Genomic DNA, 26,225 nt, shown 5'->3' with positions numbered 1-26,225 from the left:
CCAAGGGAACACACCGGCGGAGCTCGCTGAGCCGACCAATCAGGAGCCACGCAGCACGACTTCTGCCGTACGTGCCCGCCCCCTTAAAGAGCCCGCGGAAGCAGCCGGGGCTGCCTCTGCCCGGCTGTAGTGTGTGCACGTATACACACATCGCTTGTGTATATATATATATATATATATAAAAGTATTGTACATATATGTATTTATATGTTTAATTATAGCTGTATAGCACGTATTTTGATAATTTACGGTTATATCATTACACATATTCATAGAATCACAGAATCAGCCAGGTTGGAAAAGACCTTTAAGATCATTGAGTGCAACTGTTGCCCCAGTGCTGCCAAGGCCACCACTAAACCGCGTCCCGAAGTGCCACGTCTACAAACCTTTAAATACCTTCCAGGGACGGTGACTCCAGCACTGCCCTGGGCAGCCTGTTCCAATGCCTGAGCACCCTTTGGGGAAGGAATTGTTCCTACTACCCAATCTAAACCTTCCCTGGTGCAGCCTGAGGCCATTGCCTCTTCTATAGCTTGTCACTTGGGAGGAGCCACCTCCTTGCTCCATCCTCTTGTCAGGCAGTTTTAGAGGGCAACGAAATCCCCCTGAGCCTTCTCTTCTCCAGACTAAACCCCCCAGGTCCCTTAGCTGTTCCCCATCACACTTGTGTTCCAGGCCCTGCACATAACTGCTGGTGGTATCAGCCCCTCAGGTACTGCTGGCATAATTCTTTAATCCATGGTTCAGGGAAAACATACTGATTCAGCTCCTCCCATTAGGAAAATACACATCTGTGAATCAGCCTTACAACCGTGCAGGTGGCACTGAAAGTCTACCATCACTGTCATTAAATCCTTTGGTGTAAGTGGGCAGAGCACTGCTGACAGGCTCCTCACTCACACAGACACTGAACTCCAGGGAGAGGTGACAGTGTGCAAGGCACAGCAGAAATGTGGCCAAACACGTGGATGTTTTTCCTCCCCCTCCCCCTTTACCTTTGCCCCTGCCATTGCCCTGCATTGCTGTCAGAAGCTGTTAGAGCTCCTCCACCACAATGCTCAGCATCAGGGTATTCCTCCAAAAATTCCTGATTCTCCTGCACGTTACTCTGTGTGTTGTTGTTGGCAAAACACTGCTGGTTCTGTTCCCCAATGCCATGAAAAGATACATCCTGAAACTGGGTGCAAAGAGCAGAATGAACGAGAATCCAAAGTTCAGCTATGAAAACTGGGGCCCAACGTTTTTCAGCTTCAAGTATCTGCTCTTTGTGCTGAAGGTGAAGTGGAAGAGGCTGGAGGATGAAGCCTACGAGGGACACCCTGCTCCCAACACACCGGTGGTGACACTCGACGGGGAAGTTCATCACCTCCTTGATTTCATGCAAGGTCAGTAAATCAGCTGTGCGGATGGGTTTGGCTTGCCAAGGTGGTAACTGTGGAGATGCTGCTGATCATAGACTCATAGAATCAACCAGGTTGGAAAAGACCTTTAAGCTCATCAAGTCCAACCATTATCCCAGCACTGCCAAGGCCACCACTAACCCATGGCACTGAGGGCCTCGTCTACACGGTTTGTGAGCACTTCCAGGGACGGTGACTCCAGCACTGCCCTGGGCAGCCTTTGGGGAAGAAATTGTTCCTCAGCTCCATCTAAACCTGCCCTGGGGCAGCTTGAGGCCGTTTCCTCTTGTCCCATGCCTTGTTCCTTGGGAGCAGAGCCCAGCCCCCTCCTGGCTCCATCCTCCTGTCAGGCAGTTGTAGGGAGCGATAAGGTCCCCCCTGAGCCTTCTCTTCTCCAGACTAAACCCACCCAGGTCCCTCAGCCATTCCCCATCACACTTGGGCTCCAGGCCCTGCACCAGCTCCGCAGCCCTTCTCTGGACCTGCTCCAGCAACTGAACAGGCACAGGCAATGGCGCAAGAGTGTGCAGTGATTCCTAAGCATTGGCTGCCATTCCTTGTACAGAAAGCCCCACACCAGCTCCCTTGGCCTAAAGCCGAGAAAGCACATGGTGGTTGTTTTTCTTCCAGATCCAACATGGCTAGAAATAAAGCAGAAGAAAAAGCAGCTGCTTTGTACTTTGTCCACTGCCTCCCACCGAGTGCTCTGTAGAATGTGGAATTAATCATTAAGCTGCAGTTTTGATCCCCTTGGGAGGCATTACATCCTTCTCTAATGCTGCTTTTCTTATTATACACATATATATGTTTATGCAGAAAATAGGATGCAAATTTGGAGAAGATACACAATATCTCCAGGAAGATACCTGCCTTATTAGATCCTTTAGGACATGGATCCCTGTGAGCAGCAGGTTTTGAAGTTAAGCCCAGCCAGAAGGAAGATCTTGAACAAATTTCAGATAATTCAGCATAACCATAGACTAAAAGAGGTGCTTTATTATCCTGCAAGTCCTCTTAAATTGAGGCCTTGCAAATAGATGCTCACACCTGTAGGCACATCTGTGTAAGCAACTGCAGGGACCCTTTTGCTAGTGGCTTGTGTAACATTAGTTTAATAAACAGTAAGATAACAAACAAAGCTGTGCTTGGACAGGGCATTGCAGAAAGACACCAAAAGTACTGAAGCCTGTGATGCATGACTTTAAAATCTGCAGCTTCCACTCTGCTCAGCTACAAGCAAAAACAAATCAAGACATGTCCAAGAGGTTCGTTAAAAGGGATTAGGACTCTGTGTGTCCATCCCTGAACCACTCATTGTCCTTTGGAAAACCTCACAGATGATCATGTTTAGGATTTCTGAAGTCATAAGGATGGATCTTTGGAAGCTGCAACGTGCTACATGCTGTATATCCATTTTAGATCAGTCCTGAAACGTTGGTCATTTGAGAGTCGGATCTGATGAGGAGCATACGGGAGAAGCTGCGTGACTGTACAGTGCCTCCTGCCTTTAGTGGTCTCTACAAAGGAATGGGTCCCTCTCAGATAAGCTCATTGCTGGATCCAGCACAGGTCAGAGCCAAGCTAGGGAAAAGAAAGCATCTTTCTGCCTGTTTTGCATAGATGCAGATGTCCTGCTGCCAATTTTAATGTCCCAGGAGGAGAGTTATGGGCTAAAGTAACATAAATGACTTTACTACTGTTGCCCAGGAAACTCCACAACAGAGGCTGAATTCAGTGTGTGTGTCTAATTCTGCCCCTTCTCCCTCCACTGATTTAACCACAAACTGTTCCATTTTTTTCCAGACAACCGGCCTTTAATCCTGAATTTTGGAAGCTGCACCTGACCTTCATTTATGTTAAAATTTCATGAGTTCAACAAGCTCATCCAAGATTTCAGCTCCACAGCAGATTTCCTCATTATCTACATTGAAGAAGCTCATGCCGTAGGTACAGTACAAACATCACAGTAACACCCACCAAAACTTCAGACATGGAGCAGTCCCTTTAGGAAGAGAAGTATCTTGGCAAAGGAGGGAACTGCAAATAGGAAAGACATCTTCCTCAAATCTAAAGGGGCAACACACTGGTTTGCGTCCCTAATGCTTCACAAAGATTTTACTCACACATCTCACTTTACACTGAGGTACTGCTGCTGGAGACACTCATCCCTGTGAAGGTGAAGCACACAGTTGTATCTTTACAAACCTTCCTGCCAGTGTTAACACAGCTCCTTTTGGAAGGAAAAAACAAAGCATTTCAGAGAACAAAGGTTAAGTGTAAAATGCCAGTGTGTTATGTGTTTGGGGTTTTAAATGATTCATTTTTAACACATCTCAAGAACACACTCCAATCTGAAAAATGTAGCAAACTATATACACTTTTATCCACACTGAACTCCAGGTAACACGTTAGCACTGATTATATCCCAGGGTTAAGGTGGTTTTCTAAACCAACATTTACAGTTCTCAAGTTTTTGAACAATACATCACTTTTTGTAGTTGAGAAACAGTACCTCAGTCACAGAATCCCAGACTGGTTTGTGTTGGAAGGGACCATAAAGCTCCTCCAGTTCCAACTCCCTGCCATGGGCAGTGACACCTTCCACTAGAGCAGTTTGCTCAAAACCTTTTAACTAGTTTCTACTTCCCTAGGAACAGTTGCATGCAAACATGTGTTTGTGTTATTCCTGGAAAACAAAGATGAGCCCTGGCTGAAATGCTTCACTTCTCACAGAGATGAAGTTTTGTTTTATAGGCTTAATGAGTAGAATGACGCAGAATGAACAGTGATGCTGTTGTGACTGTGCTAAATGAACGGGTGTCAGCCAACAGCACTGCTTACCATTTTAAAGTCCCCTCTGCGCCCAACACTTTGACAAACCTTACCCAAGTAAGACACGTATCCTCCACCTGGTATCTTTCTATCACAGTGTATCCCCACCCTTAACACCTATTCCAAACGTTCCTTGCTAACTCCCTTTCTCATTTGTTTTAGATGGATGGGCTTTTAAAAACAATGTCGTTATTAAAAATCACAGAAGCCTTGAAGATCGGAAAATGGCAGCCCAGTTTCTTCAGAAAAACGATCCTTTATGTCCAGTGGTTTTAGACACTATGGAAAACTTGAGCAGTGCAAAATACGCTGCGTTGCCAGAACGACTGTATCTACTTCAAGGAGGAAAGGTTGTCTACAAGGTAAAAAAATATCAACAATAATAATGAGCATAATATATGGAGATATTTAAATTTCTGAATAATTTGGGAATGTTTTACATCTAACTCAGTTTCATTCTGTGTGAGAGAGAAAAATCAGAGTTCACTGTAACTGTGGAAAGAAAAGGACTTGCAGCAAAACCAGCCTGGGCTTTACGATGTACATACTTGATGTACACCTCAGTCTTGCTCAAATATTTATCTTCTGGCTCACTAGGAAACACAGGTACACCAAAGTTCAGATGCAGTAACACTCTCCAGCTCCAGGATCCACATCCTGGCCCTGTCACAGTTACACACAGGGCGTAACCTGTGCATACACTCTCTACCACGCAACGGCTGCCATGCAAACGAAGCCCACGCGCACCTACCTGTAGTCCTGCTGTAATCACTGTGTGCTAAAGGACTTGTGCTCTGTCTACTTTAGTGTCACTGTATAGTATCATTGCCTTTGCAGGGAGGACCGGGGCCTTGGAATTATCACCCCCAGGAAATACGTGCCATCCTGGAAAAAATGAGATCAGAAACGGAGAGGACTTCAGAGTAAAGACTGTCTGGATAAGAAAGCTCAATGAGTAAGGTTTCATAGATAGAAGCAAAAGAATATAAAAATACCAAGAGACAAGAAGAAAAAGAACTCTGCAGGTGCATCCAAAGAGCATCTGTGAAGTGGTTCATTACATGTTTGTCCAGAGGTTTTCAAGTCTCATTGCTACAACCCCAACCACTGCACTGTAGTATCTTATTATGCTTACACCACACGTGGTAATGAATAGTAGTTGGGCCCACTGAGCTGTCAGGACTTGATACCAGCATTTACATTTGTAAAGAATATCATGCAGGATGAACTTGAGGGGTGGTGCCATCTCCAAAAGTCAACTGGCATGCAAAAGAACTGGTGTCACAGGCTGAGGATTCTCTTGTATAGACAGAACTCTCCTAAATATTCACTTTCACGGTCTTCAGAAGGCTTCTGAACCAAGACAATCTCCACCAACATTTGTTTCTATTAATATTTGTTGTGACAGTCACAGCTTAAAGCAGGGACGGCTGTGACCTGATTGTAGAAAATATTTATAGGAACAAGGGATTGATCTGCAACTATTAAAAAACTACCACAGCACTTCATGTGGCTTCAGGTTATTTCCCTCCTCACCCTGTCCCTCTTCCCCTCTGGGTTATTTCCAGACATTAGTAGATGTTCATATTATATTCATCCTATTAACCTTTGAGTTTGAGTTGAGAAAGTTACCAATTTAAGAACTGCTGAAGGATTTGACAGTAGGAAGCAATACCTCCCATTTAAGTATTGCACACCTTTTTTTTCCTATTCAACTCAAAGTGCACAGGAAGCATTTTCCAGGAAAGCAGGTTTTAACTCATATATTGAGAAAGTCTGATATAAACATACTAATTTAAATGGACCCAGTTATATTGCAGGGCCACAAGGATGATCAGGAGCTGGAGCACCTTCTGTAAGAAGACAGGCTGAGAAAGTTGGGGCTGTTCAGCCTGGAAAAGAGAAGGCTGCGTGGAGACCTCATAGCAGCCTTCCAGTATCTGAAAGGGACCTATAAGGATGCTGGGGAGGGACTTTTCATTAGGGACTGTAGCAATAGGACAAGGGGTAATGGGTTAAAACTTAAACAGGGGAAGTTTAGATTGGCTATAAGGAGGAAGGTCTTTACTGTGAGGGTGGTGAGGCACTGGAATGGGTTGCCTAAAGAAGTGGTAAACGCTCCATCCCTGGCAGTGTTCAAGGCTAGCTCGGACAGAGCCTTAGGTGACATGGTGTAGTGTGAGATGTCCCTGCCCGTGGCAGGGTGGTGGAACTGGGTGATCTTAAGGTCCTTTCCAACCCAAACTATTCTATGATTCTGTAAGTGTTTTAGGATAACAGTCTGGGTTATAAAACTCAAAAGCTGTTACTACAAAGATACTTCATTGTGGTTGGACCCAATGATCTTAAAAGTCTTTTCAACCCAAATGATTCTATTCTATTCCACACATTAATCCGGTGGGGAATACAAACTACAACCATACCTTCAAAACACACTTTAATACAAGGTTTTAATGATAAATATTCTCTGCACTACAGATATCAAAATATAACTTCTGTACATAACAAAAATAGGAGGTACAAATTTAAGCCAGACCTAAGTGTTTTCTGCTGCGCCCTCTGCTATTACCCGGTGCACTGATACAAAGTGATCGAAGGCAGATTTGATGATGAAACGCAAGTAAGTGGCTTCAAATTCAGGAAGCTGTAGAAGGAAAAAAAGATGTTATAGCATTTTCTGTAGTAACAGAACTACCAAACAACACTTGCAGAAGTTTGTTACCCCGAAGGATCTAGATCCTTCTGTCTGTTTTCGAATCACACATAAATCAAGCTTTTTTAATACATGCAGCCAGCTTCAGAGATTCTTGAGATGACAGGAATTCAAAAATAGTACCATTCCTCCCAAATCCTGCAGCCTCAAAGGCAACAACTGAAAGAGGAAGAATTGCCACGCTCCTGCAAAGAGCTCTTTCACATGATTACAAGCAGTAGGCAGATGCAATTTCATACCATAATCTACAAAGGAGCAGTCAGGAAGCGCAATTGCATACCATGATCTACAAATTCCTGTCTCAAACATCAACTTAGCAATAACCATAAATAAAGGCATGTTTTGATTTCTCCCCAGCTAGTCTAGACATCCCATTTCATGAACCACTACGGACATAGGCTGTAAATACTCACTGGAAATTCTTCCTTTTGAAGCTGTCCTTCTGTGTGTTCCAAATCTAGAAAGGATATTTTAAAGCAGATAATGAAGAATAGTGTGCAATGCTGGACTTCAGAGTTCAAGAGAGTTTAAGGACCATGAACTACATACAGAAATTGTTCTCTGGTTTTATTTGTACAAGGTGATTTAAGAGAACAACTACTTTTTGCAGTATCCCAGTGTATATATATCCCACTCCTTATACTGTTATATAAAATGCCACCCAAGGGACGTGAAAAAAACCAACAAACCAGCCAAACAATGCAGGAAAATAGCACTCTATTATGCTGTGTAAGTCTGGTTTTAATTTTTGGAACATAAAAGCCAGTGCACAAGCAGAGCTTTTAGCCCTCATACAGCATTTTACATCTCCAAACTGCTACAGAGAACAGCAATATTCATAAACTTCACTTCGATGTGATTATTACGTGAACGTCTAATAAAATAATCATCAAGCCGCACTTGACTACTCAACAGGTAGACACGGGGTTAAAATGAGTCGGTGAAAAAGATCCACGTTATTCCCATAGGATCAACATTATTCCCATAGAATCCCCACTGCTTCAGATTCAGAATCTTACCTTTTTCAATGCACTCTTCAAAACCTACAGGGTCTTCAGAGACGCTTCTTTCAATCCTTAAGGTCCGCACTAAAACATATATACATTTAAAGCATCAACACGAATTCTGATCCTTTACTGATAATGCTATTTATTCCACCACTTTTCATCTACAAGGCACTTTAAAAGCATTAACTAATCCAGTCTTCCACTAACTTATGGGTCAGGACTCAGCCACAACCCCCATCCTCATGTTCCAAGCTGGATAAACAACACGTTTTCATGTCTTCTGTGTAGCCTTTGCTCATGGCCAAGCTCTCGTCTCCAAGCTCTGACCTTGTAACAGTCCTTTCTGTCTTAGACCTCACATTTTCCTTCATAGTATTTAAAAAAAAGGAAGACTAAAAGAGTTCTGTCCTATGAAATGATAAAAACCAGCATATAAAAATAAATCATTCAGTACTGCAGTCCTATTCATTAAATCAGAACAGCCATCTCTGTGCAACAGAACAGTTACGTGTTCAATGCAAGTGTTGTAAGAACAAAGTGCAGGCGGGATAGGTTTTCCATCCTTTTTTTTACTTATGGAAACCTTTGGATGTGAAGGACAATTGCTCTGTGAAGCTAAATCTTTAAGAACCTGTTAAAAGTGGCTTCTTCTGTAACACGACACTTTACTGTGATGATTCACGTAAAGGCAGAGATTTTAACATGATACATATGGCGCTGCAATACATAAAGCCTTACCCAAGTAACTCTGGATTGCGACTTTGCTGATTTTTACACGTTTAGGAAAACCAATAATGAGCTCCTGTGGGCACATGCCTGTCGTGGTCCAAAACGTTTCTGAGTTGCTGTGGAGAGAACAGGACAAACCCCTCACCTGCAGCTTTCCATTTAGAACCATCTTCAAAGCAATTCATCACACAGAAAACAAAGAAAACCCCATCCAAACCCATTTTAATTTGGGGTATTTTAAGCAACCCCCTGTACGACAACGTGCAAGCTCTGTGGAGCTGTTAACACTTCACCGGCCAGGCCCTGCACCCCAGCAGGGCTCACAAATGGCGGGGGGTTATGAGGTAACCTGGTGGGGGCTGAGCCCGGCGCTGACGGGCAGCGCTACCGGTAGCCCCGGGGGACGGATCCCTGAGGGGAGCGGCCGCTTCCCGCCGGGGCCCGCGCCCCCTCAGCGCCCCGCGCCCTCCTCACCCGTCCACGACGCTCTCGGCAGGGTGCTGCTCGTCGCTGGACGTGGCCAGGACCAGGGCAGCCCCCGCCGAGCTCAGGCACCAGTCGGTGGCCCTCATCCCCGCGCGGGGCCGCCGCTACCAGGCAACGGCGGCTGCGGCGACACCCGCAGAGCCGGCCCCGGGAGCCTCGCACGGGGCCCCGGGAGGAGCGTGGCGGCGGCGGTGCGGGAGGCTGCGGAGGGAAGAGCTCGTCCCGCACAAGGCAAAGGGAGACCAGGCGGGACCCCAAAACCCCCTCAGCCGCCGCTCCCGGCATGCCCCGCGCCGCCCCGGCCCCGGCCCGCTCCCTGTCCCCGCCCCCGGCGCGGCTCCGCCCGCCGCCCGCGGGCGCTGCGGGATGGGCGGCGGGAGCTGGGAGCCGTGGCCCGGCTGACGGCGCGTCGGGGCGGCCCCTCCTGGGGCAGGTAGGTGAGGGCCGGGCCGGTGGCTCCGGCGGGGAGAGGGGCACCGGGCGCTCGCCTTCCTTGTGGCCGCGGCGGACCGGGAGCCAGGCGGGGCGGGGACCCTTCCCCTTGGCTGCAGCCGGTCACGGGGAGCTCACCCCGATCCCTTCACAGGCCCCCCGGGCAGGACCCGACCCCCCTCCCGCCCCCTCAGGGGTGGACTCGATCCCCTCGCCGCCCGCCCAGGGCAGGGCCCGATCCCTCCAGCGCCCCTTTCCCCCTCAGGCAGGGCCCGACCTCCTCCCGCCCCGCAGGACCGGAGCCCCCAGCCCCGCAGGGTAGGAGCTGACGGGATCCCGTCCCTTGCCGGCCCCCTCCATGGCAGGGTCTGCGCCCTCCTCCTCCCACCAGGACCCCTGCTCACAAACCCCTCGGTTCCGGGTGGGGAAGGGGCAGCAGGAGCCTGCCCACCTCCCAGGGAGGGAGATTCTTCATCAGGCTCCATTGCCCTGCTGCAGTCAGCCATTTGCCCTCTCCCTTCCTCCCTTCTGCCTGCAGCATAGCCAGGCCAAGCTCTGAAGGCTGCTTCCCCAGAGCCCCTCTTTGCCTGTATAGGGCTGGGATCTTCTGATGGGCACCGAGCACAGAGCAGCAGGGCCCTGCCACAGCAAATGCCATTCCCCTCTCTGGGTTCAGCTCCCCTTTGGCTGGTGATGTGGTTTAATGGCAGACGGCTCACACCCCTGTTCCACATAGCCTGCCCTTCCTCACACTGCAGGGTTACATGACCATGCTCGGGGCATTGAGGGAGAGATGCCAGGGTTTGGGGTCTTTCCTCTTGTGGCTGTTCCTTACCTACCTACGGTTTGTTTTCGCAGAGCTGGTCGAGGGGAATGTCTTACTGGCTCCACTCAGAAAGCCATTTGGATACTGGGCCGATCTATGTGCGTGAAAATGGGAAGCTGCATGTGGTAAATCAGGGTGCAGGCGGCATACAGCATGTCACTTCCAAAACAAGACCTTTTAGGCTGTTTTCCAGAGGATTTTCAGTGGAGCTGTGTATGAACAGGGAGGATGATAGGGCACGGAGGCAGAGGACTGATCATTTCATCTTCACGTACACTAAGGAGGGGAACCTCCGCTACTCGGCCAAGTCTCTCTTCAGCCTGGTGCTGGGTTACATTTCTGACAATGTTGATCACATTGACTCCTTGATTGGTTTCCCAGAGCAGATTGCTGAAAAGCTCTTTTCAGCCGCGGAGGCAAGACAGAAGTTCACAGAACCAGTAACGGGACTGAGAGCTCTGCAGAAGTTTACTGAAGCGTATGGCAGTTTGGTGCTGTGTTCATTATGCCTGAGGAACAGGTGAGTGTCTTCAGTAACAAATGTTGTCATCTGCTGCTGCTTTTTCCTGGCACACTTAAAGTTTGCCTTAAATTAGTTTATCCAAAATAATAATAATTAAAAAAACAATCTCTTGAGCTGTGATCACCCAATTTTAATGAAATGACCTGAGCCTTATCTGACTCTTGTGCTTGCTTCCTTTGGTCCCATTCCCTTCCTTCAAGTGCAGCTGCTGGTTTCATTCTAAGGTACAAATCATAATACAGGTAACGGACTATGTCCATGTTAACTAACAGGGGGTTTCATGTGCAGGATTAAACCTGCAGCTGGTTTTTAACCATAATATTTTCCATAGCAATCTGTGTTTAATGCCTTCTCAGGTTTTTCATGGAATGTTTTTGTAGTTGCTGTTTATAAGCATGTCAACACATTTAGCTGACTGTGCAGGTAAAATACACCCTTGCAAGGGAGGTTTATTTACTGTTTACCATCCTGTTTCTTTTTGGGGGCTCAGAAGAAGATACAGTCTTGTAGGTAAGTTATAGGCTTTGAAGTCAGGCAGGGTTTACCTTACTTTATTATGGCTCCTATGCCCATGTTGAACATGCTTTAACGAGGTTCTGATTAGAGTCCAGCACCAGTTTTCCCATCTTCTCAATGCCCACATTGTCTTTCGCTAGGAGAGAGTCTTTCCAAGCTGAAAACTGGATTATGTTTTTGAAGCCTTGCTTCTGCTGAAGTATTTCCCAGTAATACAACCAGGCTATCTTCCATCTCTGCACTTGAAAGAGGGCTGGTTTATTCGGTTTAAAATCAAAGTACAGGCATATTCATCTGAAGTGCCAAGGGTGCTTTGAGCACAGCAGGAATGTTTGAGCCAAGGTCAATTATCCTTTGTTTCATCTTTTAAACTTATTCCCTTTTAATCTCTAGTACAGATACTTTTTATGGGCTTAATTCAGAAATGAAGTTACTTCTGGCATCTTTTGCTGTTACAGAAAGCTGAGTTAAGATTTGAGTCTTTGAAATCCAGCAAGTAAGGTATCAAGGCAATTTTCTGATGAATCTTGTTTCTAAAAGAGCCCACTCTTCTCCTGACAACCCCCTTGAGCTAATAGTATCTCTCAAGAGCCGGCTCATGCTCTGATTATATGTACTGCCTTCTGCTTTGCTGAATTGCCTGGCAAAGGGAATTGATGGGGTAGTTTCATAGGTATGCTTGCAGTGGGAAGATACTAAAGTCCCTTTATTTGCATGGCCAAAGAGGTGTTCCTTGAGGGATCAGGTTAGTCAGGACCCCTCATTTCAGCAGTGAAGAGGCACAACATGTCTTGCCATGATGATACAAGGTAAACTCAGAGGAGATCAGTGAATTTGGGGCTTGTCTTGCCAAGGGGACAATAAGAGGTAAATGCAGGGGAGATTAGTGAGGTAGTAACTGCTACGTGCTTCTAACTGCATACTCATGCATGCCATTCTTTAGTGGTTTGTTCCATCTCTAAACCTCCTACTGAATAGTCCCAGCACAGATGTTTGCATGGCTGCAGAGTGAATCAGATCAGGGAGCCAGCACAGCTAAAAAAATAACCCACTGAGTAACTATTGCCTGGAGTGTAGTCACAGCTCTAGCTGGAGTCCTGCAGGTGTCTTGTAGGACCTTCTGTCTCTAGTGAAGTATCTTATTTATTCATATAAAAAGCAAGATTTTGCTGTTTGACAAGCTATGCTGCTACATTTGAAGTAGATTTTAAACCTGGATGAATGTGGGTTTGTTTACACACTTGCTAAATACTGAGGAAGAGCAGTTTGTGAAATTGATTTACGGTAAATTAGACTATAGATTTTGCATGGTTCTAAAATAATACAACAATAATCTGTAAAGAAGTCCCTAATGGTGATGTTTGCAAATTGAAGTCTTAATTGCTAGGCCAATATTTTGAATCAAAGCAAAACAATGACATTTGTTCAAGGGGAAGATTGGGAATTCAGATGTGTTGTGTGCAGGCTGCGCATAAACAGGTAGGAGAACAGGGTAATTTCTATGACTTTCCACACAGGTACTTAGTAGAAATGACTGCATTATGCTTGCGACACTTGAGGATGTAGGTGCCTTCTTATGTGCCTGAACGCTGATAGCTTTGGGGTTTTTTCCTCTCTGCAGATACCTGGTTATCTCTGAAAAGCTAGAAGAAATTAAGTCTTTCCGTGAGCTGACATGTTTGGATCTCTCCTGTTGTAAACTTGGAGATGAACACGAGCTGCTGGAACATCTCACCAAAGAGGCTCTGTCTAGGTACCGACTTCTTGACACATCTAAAAATTACACTGTCTTTTCCTGTCGCTGAGCAGTTCAAAGAATCAGGCTGTGGCTTTAAAGGGAAGTTTCACAGGCAGCAGTGTATGAGTTTAAAGATTCTGGTTCATAAAGCCTGTTCCTGAGGTAACCAGACTACAGAATCTGTTGTACAGAAAGCACATACTGAGCTGTAAAAGGTCCTACAAACATGCAATTGTTTCATGGTTTTAAATCAACTTTTTATCACTTCCATTGGCCAGGTGAAAGCTCCATCTTAAATATTTGGAACAGTTTTACACTTTTATTTCCTTTTCTTAAGAGGGAACTTTATCAGCCAAAGTTTTACCCAAACCATGTTCCGGATGAAGATTTCCACAGGCAGGCGGTTGAATATTTAGTTAATAGATTGAAAAGTAGACAATTAATGGAAATCAATAGGCAGGATGACTGCTGATTAGGAGATGCTATGTTACCATAAGATTTTTGTGCATTTTGCATTAAGATTTTGCCTTGAAGTTCTTTGGAGAACATACTAGTGTTGTTTTTCCCAGTTTTTGTTCGTCTGTATCATAATACCTTACTGCTTACTTAAAAATCATTGCTGTATCTCTTCCCAAATCTGTCTCCCATTTTGCCACGCATTTTTCTGTTTGTAGTTTTGAGTGGATTTGAGGTTGGCAGCCTTGGTTTAAAGAATTTGAGTGTATAAAGAACCTTATTGTCTCTTTAAGCAAATGCTTGTGTGCTAGGATCAGTTTGTCCCTGAGCTCTGGGAATAGCTGGTCATGTAAGTGCTTCTGTTGAGCTAGCAGAGGCAATATAAAGGTATTTATCAGTCCTGCTAACTCAAGCTTTTTTCTTATTACTTTTTACTATCATTATCAAAGAAGACTGCAGGGTTGGCACAGAGTTTTAGGACATTTTGCAAAACTGTCTAATCTAATGACTAAAAACCATCTGTTTATATCTCTCCTCCCAGTGTAAAACAGCTTCTCCTGAAAGACAACTCTTTATCAGATGCAGGCCTTCGCAGGATGACAGCACCAGTCCGAGTGTTGAAAAAGGGACTTGAGAACCTTTTGGTATTAGACTTGTCTTGTAAGTACTGCATGGTTTAATATTAGAAGCAACCTCTATCCTTTCTGAAACTCAATTCCTTAGTATCGAAGGACTACAGTTAATTTGATGATTTCAAGTACTGAACCCCGATTTCACCAACAGCCTCAGTCACTTGCTACTTACATAAATACTGTTAGCAGTTTGAGAATTGGGATTGTAAATACTTGTGTTTTGATCATTAGAGGGAAAAAGTCAGTTGTGACTCACTTTCAAAACATGAAGTATACTACCAAAAAAATGGCCAAAGCCAATATTAGCCTTTGGGACAAATAATTTCTTGGTATTCTGATCATCTTTCTCCACATCTTGCAACTTAGTTCACTTCACTTGACCTTTACAGGTAACCCTAAAATCACAGATGTGGGAATTGGATACCTTCTTTCTTTCAAGAAATTGAATTGTTTGGACATTTCTGGGACAGGTCTCAAGGTAAAAAAAAAGCATCTTAAGTTTACTGGACAAGTGTAATCAAATGTTCTCCTCCTCTGACCACTTTATTTCCCTTTTCACTAGGATGTTAAGGCTGTCATTAAGCGGCTCCAAATGCAGATAGGCCTGGTCCACTCAGAAGTGCCTCTGAAAGAATTTGATCATAGCAACTGCAAAACAGAGGGATGGGCAGAACAGGTATGGGGGTTTAAGTCTGTTTTACTCTCTAAAAATCATCCTTATGGATCATTAAATCCCTGAATATGAAAGAATAAGAAATAGAGTTGTTTGCAATGATACTTCTGTACATTTTATAAGAAGCTTTTTAACTTCCTATGTTATTTCAGACTGTGTTGCAGTGGGAGCAGGCAGCTATGGAGGCCATCAAACCACAAGACGACTTGAGATCCAGAGCAGCAACTCTGCGCTTCTGTATGTAACTGCATAGAGACCACAAAGTTCATTTGTTTTCTTTTTGACAAGAAACATTTCAATACTTCCATTTTTTTTTTGGTTCAAATAGTATCTGGGGTGTAAAATTTCAGCCACTTGTGTAACCACATTGAGTTCTTTCGTTTGTTAGGCCACTGGATATCAAAGTACAACAGACTCTTAAAATACAGCATGGTGACATCATAACTGAGTTTTCCCCTTAAAATTCAAAGCCCAAAATACAAGTATTACTTTCTCCCTATGTACATTCCAGCAAAGCAGTCAGCATTCCACGTTGGCTTGGCCAAAACAATTTGTGACATAAGTATGCATTTTACAGCGTCACTCTGCTGTTCCCCCAAATCTAAACTTAATAGTCTCTTTTTTTCCTGCAGATGGCAAGACACACAGAATAGAGGAAGTAGTCAAATGCAAACTGGTGGAGGCAGAAACAAAAGCATCTGGAAACTTGCAGTTTTATAAGGAAAAAGTTCCAAATTGCCATTTACCTTTGAAAAAGGAGGCTGTGGGCAGCCACGAATTAAAGAGCAACAAAAAAAGAGCTTTGGCTGAACAAGAGAGAGAAAGGACTTCCAAACAGAAGCATCTGTGCCTCACTGTGGAGGACTGGGATTTGTTAAATACCTACTGAGTCAGAAAGAAGTGGGTCTTTTGTTTGTTGTTTTCTTGCTGATGACAGAATTTAGGCACATTGAGAGGGGGAAACAAAGGAGACTGGTATTGTTAACTCTGGCTGCTGTGATGGGCTTGTGGGTTAACCTATGCTTGGGGAGGGGGAGAGTCAAGGAGAAGGTTGATGATACTACTGTATATTTTCAATACATAATAATTTTTTCAAATAAAGCTTTTTGTTGTCATCCTTAACTCATTCTTCTGACAGAGGTTATTATTCCCAAAATAGCTGGTCCTATCCCTCCTCCTCTCTGGCATCCCAAGGGGCAGAAGACTAACCACTGTGGCTCATCTGAAATGAAGCTGCACTGAGCTCCTCAAGTGTCCTGGGACATCAGTAGTGCTGGTAGAACATAAACCTCAGCCTGTAGTGCTGGTTTTGCTCTGACAAAGGGAAGAAGCAAAGAGGATAAGCACAGGCCCCAGGGGAGGGAGACAGAGAGACAGTAACCCCTCCAGAAAGCTGAAGTAGAACAGAAATCCCCAATCTCTCTCATTTTAGCCCAGGAAATGAAAATTGAAACTGGGTTATTATAGAGATTAGACTCCGCAGTTGGAGTAAAGTTTCCCTTATAAGTGAATTCACTGCATGTAAGAGCATTCTGTGGTTTAAAAACCATTCTCAGTGCCTGAAGTATACCAGCCGTGCTCCCCTACCTAAAACCAGGGAACATTTATCATTCAAATACGAATTACACATATTTGCTGTAAAAAAACGAGACATTCAAGGCCAGGAGTACAGCTGTAGTGACTCAGGTGTGTTTATCATCCTGTCGTTAGTGACAGGACAAGGGGAAATGGCTTTTAGCTGAAAGAGGGGAGATTTAGATTAGATATTAAGAAGTTCTTCCATGTGAGGGTGCTGAGGCGCTGGCACAGGGTGCCCAGAGAAGCTGTGGCTGCCCCATCCCTGGCAGTGCTCAAGGCCAGGTTGGACACAGGGGCTTGGAGCAAGCTGCTCTAGTGGAAGGTGTCCCTGCCTGTGGCAGGGGGTTGGAACTGGATGAGCTTTAAGGTCCCTTCCAACCCAAAGCAGCCTGGGATCCTATGATCATCAAATTCCTGCTCCGAGTGTTTCTATCAAAACTGGCTGAGGTGCACAATGCCCATGAGTTGAAGAGAGCAACCTCATTCTGTTTTTAGGCTGCAAGGCCAAGAATTTACTACAGGTCTCCCCTATTAGTACTTATTTAGAAGGTATCTTCCTTTTACACTGCTGTTCACTATAATTTGGCAACAAGAAAAGCAACACATCCTTGGAAATCATGAAGAGGCCAAGAAAAGGGTCTTCATCTCAAAGATGCATAAAAAACTAACCCCCTTTCTCTCTTTGCTCTTTTACTGCTAAACTTTCCTCACAAAAAAGGACTACACACAAACAAAACACTCAGACTTGCATTCCAGCCCTACATTTTTTCCCCAGAAACAAGTCTATTAATAGCTTCCACTGACAACTGCATCAGCTCTCTGCAGAGACAAATAATGGCACTAGTAGTGACTTAGCAAAAGAGCCTCTCAACAAGGAGGAAGATGAGCGTGGCCCTCAAACATAACCCTCCTCCTGCAGCTGGCTTGTGGTTCCACAGCCCCCATGGATTGCTTTTAGTATCCCCTCCACCACTGTGGAGATCTGCTAATCAGACCATGGAGAGATGCACATCTCACAGTCCTATACTCCACATCAAGTAAAGCAGCTGGGAGCAGATGCCTTGAGCTGGAAAACAGGCACATTGTGATTTGACATCAACAGTCTGCCCAGTTCACAGGCTTGGTAGTAAACCAATACAGAACACCCTTCCTTTTCAGAAGAGGTGTTCTAGAGCACTGTGTTCCTTCTGTTCTTCACCCCTGCTGCAATCATTCCTTTCCTTAGGTTTCTTGCTTTCAGCAGCCTTGCTCTTTTAAACACACCACTGTATGAATTTTATTCTAGGAAGACTTAGACACATTTACTGTGGCCTCAACCTACTGATCTCTGTGTATTGCTCTCTGTAAGGCACACAGTCCCCGCTGACCAGGAGCAAGGCAGTAAGTAAGAAAATTACAGGAGGGGACTCACCCTTCAACAGATAGGCTCAATCTATCAAGCCCCCTGCTGTATCCCTGGCTGTTTCCAGGCTGGCTTCTGCATCTTGCTGCCCATGGACTGTTGCTGCTTCCCCTGCCTCTCTCAGGTAGTCTCTTCACAGGCATAAATGCAGAGCAGGATGAGTCCCTGCTTCCTCTCTCCTAACCTGGGGCCATAAATCACAGCCCTGGCCTCGCAGGAGCGCTCACTATGAAGTGATACAGGGATGTCAGCCTGAGAGCAGCCCTGGGGCTCTACCCTGCAGGCACCAGCTCCTCTGACACCAGCAGAACTTTACTGGCTATCTTAGCTGCAGAGATCACGTTCCTGACCCCATTTCTTTGGGCTCAGCTCAATTACAAAGCTGAAAGATAACAGAAAGGGAGGTGACAGCCAGGGATATCCTCCACGTGCCCTAAGCCTGCCTCTGTTTCCATACCTTCCTGCTGAAGGAGAGAGGACGTGGCACAATAACCTTCCCTGCCTTAAGCCAGGCATTTGCCTTCTTTATCATGTCTCACAATAAAGTAAGAATTCCCAGACCCCAACATCATCCCCAGCCAGCCAAGGCAAGCCACCGCTTGACCTCTGCTGCGGTGAAGCTCCACATAGCAAGCACAAGCACTTGACTCCCCATGCTTACACATTGCATGCCCCAACCCTTTCCTTTTCACCCTCAGGAACATCTTAGAACTTGGCAATGATCAACAAATACTGGACTGGGAGAATACAGCAGTTGCCATATGGATCAGCCTAACCAGCATCCTCTTCCCAACCACAGCAAGCATTGGAGGATCCAGAAAGCCATGGCTATCCCAGTATCTTTGATACAAAGCATAGGGGGGTTTTACCAATCATACTGGCTGGGCCCTATGCTATAGAAGCATGCAGCATCGCAGTCCACCTGCCCCTACCAGTGGAGAGGGCTTGTTGCACATCCTCCCACTTCAAAGCCAAGGAGCAGGCAAACAGCCCGTGCCTGAACTCAGAGTGAATCAGAGAGCAGCTCTTCTTCCTCAGAGTGGCTGAACCAGCAGCTCTGCCCCTGAATTCCCCCTCCTTGAGCTCCTCTTTGGGTTATTAAATGTGGCTTTCAGGGTTTCCCACAGTACCAGTTCCATAACGCAGAGATTTGCCATCTCATTCCAGGTGAAGTATGAGTCAGAACACTGTAAAGCTATTTTTAAGAGGTCTCTTATCTACAGCTGCATCCCAGTGACAAATCAGAACATTCACCATTGATACCGGTCACGGGGACCTGCAGAGCTGCAGGTCACAGGACAGAGGGGAAATGAGTGAACAGGGGGCTATTTTTAAAGATCCATGACCTGGGATGGTGGTGGGGAAAAGCTCCCTTGGTGTTTGTTTGGGGCCTAGGAAAGTAAATGCCCTCACTGTAATGTGGGGTTTTCTCAGAGGTGATGTTTTAGACACAAATGGGGTTGTCAAAGGAGCAGAGAAAGACTTTCCTTACATTTCAGTGGCACATCCACATCTATATCCTTGCAGGTTTGGCTGCCTGATCCTCCTTTGCTGGCACAGGAACCAAACAAGCCATGCACAGACCCCAGTGTCACCCCATTCTGCCCTGGGAGCAGCACTCGGTTTTCTCCTGCTCCCTGCTCAAAGGCTGTGCCTTTTCCCCCTCCTTTCTTTGCCAACTCCAGTGCAAACGCACCCCAGCCCAGGCTGTTCTCACCCTGCTAAGCTGCTGCTCCAGAACAGCGCAGCCCTGAGAAGCGCATTTTACGCACGTGCTGGTTCCTGCCCTGGCTTGCAGGGACAGCTACACCGGGACACAGTGATTTACCCCCACAGACCCTGAAACCCCTCCAGTGTTCCTTGCCACGACACTCGTATTGGCCTCCACATGCTTGAGAAGAGCACAGGAGGTGGGCTCTGCAGCAGCTCTCCGCGGTGCCATCCGCACAGCGCTCCCAAGGAAGCATCCTGGGAGCACCAGTGCAGATCCTTCAAAGCTGCTGCTGAAACCATCTGCGGACACAAGCACAAGCTGCTCCTGCCCGTGAGGATCAGAAGTGTTGAAGATGTGTTGAAGGGAAGTGTTAACCCAAGGGCTAGAAAGGCTCTCCTCACCCAGCTCCTCAACGTGCCTTCATCTGGCTGCCTGCAAAGGCACCAGCACGTCCATACAGGAGGAGCTCCTTGCTCTGGGCTGTCCAGACACAGCATCTGTGTTGGCAGAGCTGGTAAACAGTCTCCAGAGCTGGCACACAACCCACTGAGTCAATGCTGCAAGACAGTGCTGTGCCCACGAGGAAAGGACTCACCCTCACATAAGAGGAGGCCCCTGAGGGTATCCCCGCAGCCAGCATCCAGCCTGCAGCACGGGCTGCCATAGCATTTCATCCCTGTTAAGTGTCATTATGCTGCTATTGAGGGTTTGCAAGCAGGAGGACAGCGAGGCGTCAAGGTGACACTGCAGTCCGTTCACGGGGTGCAGACGTACTCATCGGACCAGTCCAGGCAGTGCTGGATGCCGTCCCGACACAGCCTCCGGGGGATGCAGGAGCAGTACTCATAGAGCACAGGGCTGCAGCTCCACCAATCCCACCCGCACAGGGGGCAGGCAGCCGCTGGGAGGGATGGAAAACAGGGAACAGGAATGCTTCTGCTGCACTGACCCCTTCCTTCCCTCCTTACGCTGGTAGCCACCCTTCCAGCCCCTGCAGCTACTGAAGAGCCACTGGTGATAACGCTGCTACTGTGAACCCAGCAAAGGGGACATTTGCTTGATGCTATTGTGGGAGACAACCACGGAGCGTGGCAATGCAACACAACCTTCGTGGCAGACGTGCCATCCTGGGAGGAACAGCTAGCTGTAATGGATTTCTGTTTAGCAAGCTGCTCTAGGGAGAGCTGCTGATGGATCAAAACCAGGGGGGTGACTTAGGAACAAACCTGCTGCTCATCTGACCAAGAGAAGGATCTAGGTTGCTGGCTTTGGAGCTGCAGAGGCACGCTCAATCCCCCCAGCTCGCCCCTGTACCCATCTCCTGAGCAGTAACTAAAGGCCAGTTTGAACGGTCACTGCTGCCTACAGCTGCTCATCGTGATGAAACTGCTCCATGCTCAGCAAGCCACAGAGGAGGAGCGACTTTTGGGCCTGGGAACAAAGCACGGAGCCTTTCCCCTCTCGATTGCCACCAGGCTTTGACACAGAGCTCTTGGCAGCTGATGGGATGGAGCCCTCATGGTTCATACATCCTACCCCGGCTATTTAGTGCTTTAGCAATGGATGCCAGCCTCCAGGTGTTTCCAGCAGCACCAGTGAGCACCACACCAGTACAACCCGTCTCAATCTATCAGCAGGAGAGACCTTTTCCCCAACAGAAGCCGGACGAGAGACTCACAGCTCCCAATCTCATCCGAGCAGTCTCCGCAGTCGTTCATCCCATTACACCTCTTGTCGGCATAGATCCAGTACTTGGGGTTACTGCAGGGGAAAACCAGGTATCCTGGCAGGCTGCGGGGCAAGTCACCTGCGAGGGACACACGGGACATGGATGCGCTGGCTGACATGGGGATGGCAGGTACCAAAGGCTGCTGACATCGGAAGGGGTAGTCAGCCCTTCCCTCGTGTGATGTCCAGGTGTGAATGACCCCGCAGATGGGAAAAGTGTGGTTGGGGAGGGAAAGGCACACTGCGGCTGAGCTGGAAGCAGAGTCTGGGTGCCCCAGGCTTCTGCTTTAGTGACTTTTACCAGGGTAACTGGACAAGAAAGGAACCCTGTAGGCAAACAGCTTAACCAAGGGGGGAGAACTGCACCATGGGTTAGCGGCATTCAAAAGGGAAGATCAGAGGAGCTTGGAGTGCAATTCCCGGTAGGATTTGGGCAGTGCCACCTCTCAACATCCGCCCTACAAAGGATCTACCAGGTTTATCTGCTCACGTACGCAGCCAGAAGCATGGAGCAGGGTTAGGGGGACAGCGGCTGCTCTGCCTCGCAACAGGAACACCAACACCGGGATACAGCCACAACAGAGCCACTCACCACAGAGCATCTCCTGCTCATCCTCCCCGTTCCGGCAGTTGCTGGCTCTGTCACAGACCTGGCTGGCAGGGATGCAGGCAGCTCTGTCGTCACACAAGAAGCCTGTCCGGTTGTTGGAGGCTGTACAGAAGCGGGTCACTGAAAGGAAAGCAAGAAATACTTTATCTCCCATCATTTCCATGGTGTGATCAAGGGAGGAAAAGGGGGATTTGTGAAATTCACTTGTTGTTCTGGAAGTGAACAGGAGCCAGGGTTAATCTGTGGTTGGTTCATGGCAGAGTCTGAAAACAGTACCAGTCATCTGAAGTGCCATCCAGAGCTACCACAGCCCTATGGAGCAGGACAGCAAAGGGCTGGTGATGATTCAGGCTGCGCAATGCCGGCACAGCCCCACACCACCCTGCTGGTCCTTGTCCTTCCTCTAGGTCTGCACCGGAAAGCATCACCTCACAGTGACGGACACGAAGGCTCTTTCCATGCAACATCATTTTCTGCCTCTCCTAACAAAGAAATAGCAGCTCTTGTGATACCAACCTGGTGCCCGTGGCCGGAGCCCCAGTGCCACCGCCAAGGCCACGGTGGCAGCGAGGATGAGCAGTGCCACAGCAGAGATGCAGACACACTTCTGCGTGCAGCCTGCGCGGGCACCGCATGGCCGGCAGCAGCCTGTTGGGAGGCAAGAGCAAGAGGTGAGGGGCTGGGGTTGGGTCCAATAGGGTCATCGGGAATAGCACAAAGCCATGAGGGTGGTGTTTTGGGGTTCTGGCAGGGGCTGCTGGGGTTTAGGGCTTGATAGCCGAGTTTTGATAGCCAGACTCCGACATTAAACACCTCCTCATAAGGAATCTTGATGCTTGCAGTGTGGAAGAGCCTGTGCCGCTGTTATGGAGCACTGGAACCAGACAGCGCAAACGCTGCTGTTGGAGCTCACCCAATGCACTTGGATGCAGAAGAGGTGAGAAGACCAAGCCCCTGCCTGACCCAATGGGTCAGCAATGCCCTTTTCAGCAGCCAAAACACAGGGCAGGTCAGTGTAAGGCTGGGACAGGGCCCTCCCAGAGCCCACAGCAAAACTCCAAGAGGTAAAATTCCATTTTACAGCTTTTGGGGCTTTCTGCCCCAACCAGGGCTTCAACACCCCCACGGAGCAAGGCTGAAATATCAGCTCACACTGGTCACAACAGGCCTAAAAGCAGCCCATCCCCTCCCAAAGGGGTACAAAAGGCAGCAGCAAGCTTCCAGGAGCTCCAGCTATCATAAAGTCACGTTCATAAATCAAACCAAATCTGGAAGCTAAAGGCCAAACCCAGAGTCAAAGGCGAGTGAAGTGTGCACAGAAAGGGGACAAAAATCAGTCTCGATAGGCCATAAATGCTGGTTGTATTTTACATTACATAGGTAGTTTCAATGGATTTATAATTTAATAATAGCAATGCTGAGCTCTGTATTTTATTCATTACCTTTTTCTTCAGAGAAGGATTTTGTTGAACCCCAAGTAGCTACATCACCATTTCTCTAGAAGGAAAGGGACGACAGACTGTTACCATGCAAGGAATGCCTTTCTAGTTCTCATACCATCTTACCCAGGAATATATAATGCACTCCTTCTTTTACATGCAAGTGAAAATTGCCTTGGTGGAAACTCAGAAATGGCCCTGATTTAGTTCAGAAATCCATCAATCAGATCACCTTTAAATCTCAGTTTCCCATTTAGAAAACAAACACTAAAGCCCAGTCCAGCACCTTGCATCAATACTTCCCTTCTGTATCAGATTAAGTACAAACAGCTCCCAGCAACCAGCAGTAAAGAGGTCAGACAAACAGCACTACCAAGAGCACAAGTACTTTAGGAACCAGCTGCACCCAAGAGCTTTTCCAAAGGGAAGGACTGTACCTGAGGGTGAGTTTTGTTCATGCTTCCCAGACCTACAGCCCTCGCCCGAGCCTGAAGGATCACAGGGAGTTTTCTGCACCTCAACGTGAGCGGTGTTACCAGGATACAGACCCAACAGAGGTAGGAAAGCAAAGGGCGTGCAGGAGGGGATGGGGAAGGCTGCGCCAAGCCCGTGCTCCAGCTCTGGTTGGAAGTGGTGGTTTTGGTTTGCGTCTCATTCCTGCTGTGGATCCATTTTGGTTTCACAAGGGGGCATTAGGCAAAACATAAAGGACACAGATTTTGGATGCTGAGAATAACACTGCTGTTCCTCACACCAGTGTGGAAGATGAGGGCTCCCTCTTTGCTCATGAGACAGGTGCTGGTCAGAGCAAATCCCCCTTTCACAACGAAAGCCTGGGAGAAGAGCATCTGAACATAGATTCATAGAATGGTTAGGGGTGGAAAGAACCTCAAGCTCATCCAGTTCCAACCCCCATCTGCAGCAAGTCTCCTTCCTCCCCGCCTCTTTCCCAAGACAATGCTGACCTCCAAGCAGCATCAGCCCAGACTCACACAAGATGATGAGTCCTCTGCAGAGCTGTGCAGGATTCAACCATCTGGAACAGCTTCCCTGCCTGGGCAATGAGCACAGGCATTAATAAATCCTCCAGGAATCCTCTCTTTTACTTGCGTACGTGAAGGCCTGCAGTAATTCTTTAGCAGCTCAGCCCATAGCTAACATGAACATAAAAACAGGCTGCAGCCTTCTAAACTGGCTGCAGGGCTCAGCACAGCACACACACTGCAGTTCTGCAGCTTCGAGGGTAAAATGATGCGAGCAGGCAGCTCTGTCAAGGGGGTAGGAGGGAGAAAAAGCACACTGGCATCAAGGCTTTGAGGAGCCCATGTTGCTCTTGCTTGCAGGAGGGTCCACAGGCCTCAAGTGCCTCCAACCTGTTGCCACCTAAAAGATCACGATTACTCCTCAAGTGCTAGCAAACTAGCTTACCAGGGCTTCATAGGGGAGCTGGCAGCTATACTGCATGTAAGCTGGCCTTGAGACAGCTGCCCTGAATGGATTCAAAGGACCAGAGTATGTCTGACGTGGAGGAACAATCACAGCTACTTCCCTCTCCATCCCCACACAAACTCATCCTCAGTTTCATTGGGTTAATACATGCTCCCAGACAAGGGCACCTGCCAACCCTGCACTCCCCTGTTCAGACCAAATAGTCTTTCAGGAGCTCCTCCTTCAGCATGGCAACACCGATTTCAACAAAGCAGAAGCTTCTCATACGAATACATCACTAAAACTCTCCCATTTCAAGGGGAATTTTGGGGTGAAAACACAAAACACCAAGTAGCAAACAGTCTCCAAGTATGGACACTTGCTACAACACAGAAGAAGGGACAGATGAAGGGCTGAAACCTGTGCACCTTAAATTCTAGATCTCTTTAAAGAGAAAGGTTTTGGTTCTAATCTTGATACAGAAGGACTATTTTGAGCCTTCATACAGTTTATTAAGTGATGGTGAGCCTGCTACGAGTCCCATTCAAAAGCCAGGCCAGGCAAATGTCCGTGTCTGCCATCTATCACCCTCTATTTTTTTACACCAAGACTATAAAGCTCAGCTGTAGCCAGCCAGGCAGTTGTGTTTTAGAGCAGTTACTCCACATCAAAGACAGCTTATAGTTCAGAACAACGAGGCCATGAGAATAAGGTAAGAAACGCAAACCCTTCTGAAATCAAAGTAAGGATAGAAATCTTTGCCAAAGACCTAAGAAGCTGAAGAGGAGACACAGAGCAAGCTATTCAGTATGACAGGAGACTACTGCTAATTCTAGCACCTAAAGAAAACCCCAGTCCTCCCCAACGTACCACAGCTGCTTCTGCCTGCAATGCATAGCACACGCTTGAGAGGGCTGCCCATTTCAAATCTGATACAAGTTCAATTGCACACATGCCTAAAGAGAATATGAAACGCTTCCCCCCTGCAATCTCAGTAATTTAAAGCCCTTCATTTCAACAGTGGTCTTGAGCAGAGATCAAACCCCAACTGCAGCACCTGCAAATGAAGATGTCAGGAAGTGATTTAACAACAAATGAGTGGGACAGGCCGGTTTGCAAAGCCAAATGCCAAGGCAGCTGAAATAGTCCATTTAGGTTAGAAATCTCGGGAAGCAGCTCCATCACTGCAGCCTCGCTGGTATCTGATTTCACTGAGGGAAGATGACAAGAGCTTACACGTACACCACCGAACGAATTCTTCAGGCTCTGGCTGGCTCTCAAAGCAGAAGTGCCAAGTGACAGATTGCCACAGGCACAGTTCCCTGTGACCTAACAGCGTCACAGAATCACTGGCTTCACC

General features: G+C 47.2%; 4 protein-coding genes across 4 annotated transcripts; 2 read left to right on the top strand and 2 right to left on the bottom strand.

Annotated features, from left to right (window-relative positions):
• The first annotated feature begins 872 nt into the window (after positions 1 to 872).
• DIO1 (iodothyronine deiodinase 1) lies at positions 873 to 5,552 on the top strand. Its single transcript, XM_061451176.1, has 4 exons — positions 873 to 1,388; positions 3,207 to 3,350; positions 4,398 to 4,597; positions 5,073 to 5,552. The coding sequence occupies exons 1-4, from the start codon at positions 1,058 to 1,060 to the stop codon at positions 5,160 to 5,162; spliced, it is 765 nt and encodes a 254-aa protein (XP_061307160.1). The 5' UTR covers positions 873 to 1,057; the 3' UTR covers positions 5,163 to 5,552.
• Positions 5,553 to 6,655: 1,103 nt separating this feature from the next.
• Positions 6,656 to 9,350, bottom strand: IFT25 (intraflagellar transport 25). Its single transcript, XM_061451177.1, has 5 exons — positions 9,159 to 9,350; positions 8,694 to 8,800; positions 7,968 to 8,036; positions 7,362 to 7,405; positions 6,656 to 6,879 (listed from the first exon to the last, which is right to left on the bottom strand). The coding sequence occupies exons 1-5, from the start codon at positions 9,254 to 9,256 to the stop codon at positions 6,772 to 6,774; spliced, it is 426 nt and encodes a 141-aa protein (XP_061307161.1). The 5' UTR covers positions 9,257 to 9,350; the 3' UTR covers positions 6,656 to 6,771.
• Positions 9,351 to 9,516: 166 nt separating this feature from the next.
• On the top strand, positions 9,517 to 16,088 carry LRRC42 (leucine rich repeat containing 42). Its single transcript, XM_061451175.1, has 8 exons — positions 9,517 to 9,603; positions 10,461 to 10,948; positions 13,089 to 13,220; positions 14,203 to 14,321; positions 14,683 to 14,771; positions 14,856 to 14,969; positions 15,119 to 15,203; positions 15,599 to 16,088. Exons 2-8 carry the CDS (start codon positions 10,476 to 10,478, stop codon positions 15,853 to 15,855), a joined length of 1,269 nt encoding a protein of 422 aa, XP_061307159.1. The 5' UTR covers positions 9,517 to 9,603; positions 10,461 to 10,475; the 3' UTR covers positions 15,856 to 16,088.
• Positions 16,089 to 20,394: 4,306 nt separating this feature from the next.
• On the bottom strand, positions 20,395 to 25,778 carry LDLRAD1 (low density lipoprotein receptor class A domain containing 1). Its single transcript, XM_061451174.1, has 6 exons — positions 23,875 to 25,778; positions 23,441 to 23,495; positions 22,515 to 22,646; positions 21,981 to 22,118; positions 21,339 to 21,467; positions 20,395 to 20,561 (listed from the first exon to the last, which is right to left on the bottom strand). The coding sequence occupies exons 1-6, from the start codon at positions 23,893 to 23,895 to the stop codon at positions 20,416 to 20,418; spliced, it is 621 nt and encodes a 206-aa protein (XP_061307158.1). The 5' UTR covers positions 23,896 to 25,778; the 3' UTR covers positions 20,395 to 20,415.
• Positions 25,779 to 26,225: the final 447 nt, after the last annotated feature.

The sequence above is a fragment of the Pezoporus flaviventris genome, unplaced genomic scaffold (assembly GCF_033815535.1).
Source record: "Pezoporus flaviventris isolate CSIRO_AGI_PZ_B2104156 unplaced genomic scaffold, CSIRO_AGI_Pfla_v1 ptg000013l, whole genome shotgun sequence".
In the NCBI taxonomy this organism is placed as follows: domain Eukaryota; kingdom Metazoa; phylum Chordata; class Aves; order Psittaciformes; family Psittacidae; genus Pezoporus; species Pezoporus flaviventris.
Note: the sequence above shows the minus strand (reverse complement) of the source record. Positions and strands in the feature narration are given on the sequence as shown.

Excerpts from the sequence above, each read along its gene's own strand:
- IFT25 (XM_061451177.1), bottom strand. The coding sequence starts at position 9,256 with ATGAGGGCCACCGACTGGTGCCTGAGCTCGGCGGGGGCTGCCCTGGTC. Across the intron at positions 8,801-9,158 it reads GCCGAGAGCGTCGTGGACGG|CAACTCAGAAACGTTTTGGA; the intron begins GTGAGGAGGGCG and ends TTCTCTCCACAG. Across the intron at positions 8,037-8,693 it reads CGCAATCCAGAGTTACTTGG|TGCGGACCTTAAGGATTGAA; the intron begins GTAAGGCTTTAT and ends TATATGTTTTAG.
- LRRC42 (XM_061451175.1), top strand. The coding sequence starts at position 10,476 with ATGTCTTACTGGCTCCACTCAGAAAGCCATTTGGATACTGGGCCGATC. Across the intron at positions 10,949-13,088 it reads TCATTATGCCTGAGGAACAG|ATACCTGGTTATCTCTGAAA; the intron begins GTGAGTGTCTTC and ends TCCTCTCTGCAG. Across the intron at positions 14,322-14,682 it reads TTTGGTATTAGACTTGTCTT|GTAACCCTAAAATCACAGAT; the intron begins GTAAGTACTGCA and ends TGACCTTTACAG.
- LDLRAD1 (XM_061451174.1), bottom strand. The coding sequence starts at position 23,895 with ATGAACAAAACTCACCCTCAG. Across the intron at positions 23,496-23,874 it reads TGAACAAAACTCACCCTCAG|AGAAATGGTGATGTAGCTAC; the intron begins GTACAGTCCTTC and ends CTTTCCTTCTAG. Across the intron at positions 20,562-21,338 it reads CTCGGATGAGATTGGGAGCT|CGGCTGCCTGCCCCCTGTGC; the intron begins GTGAGTCTCTCG and ends CATCCCTCCCAG.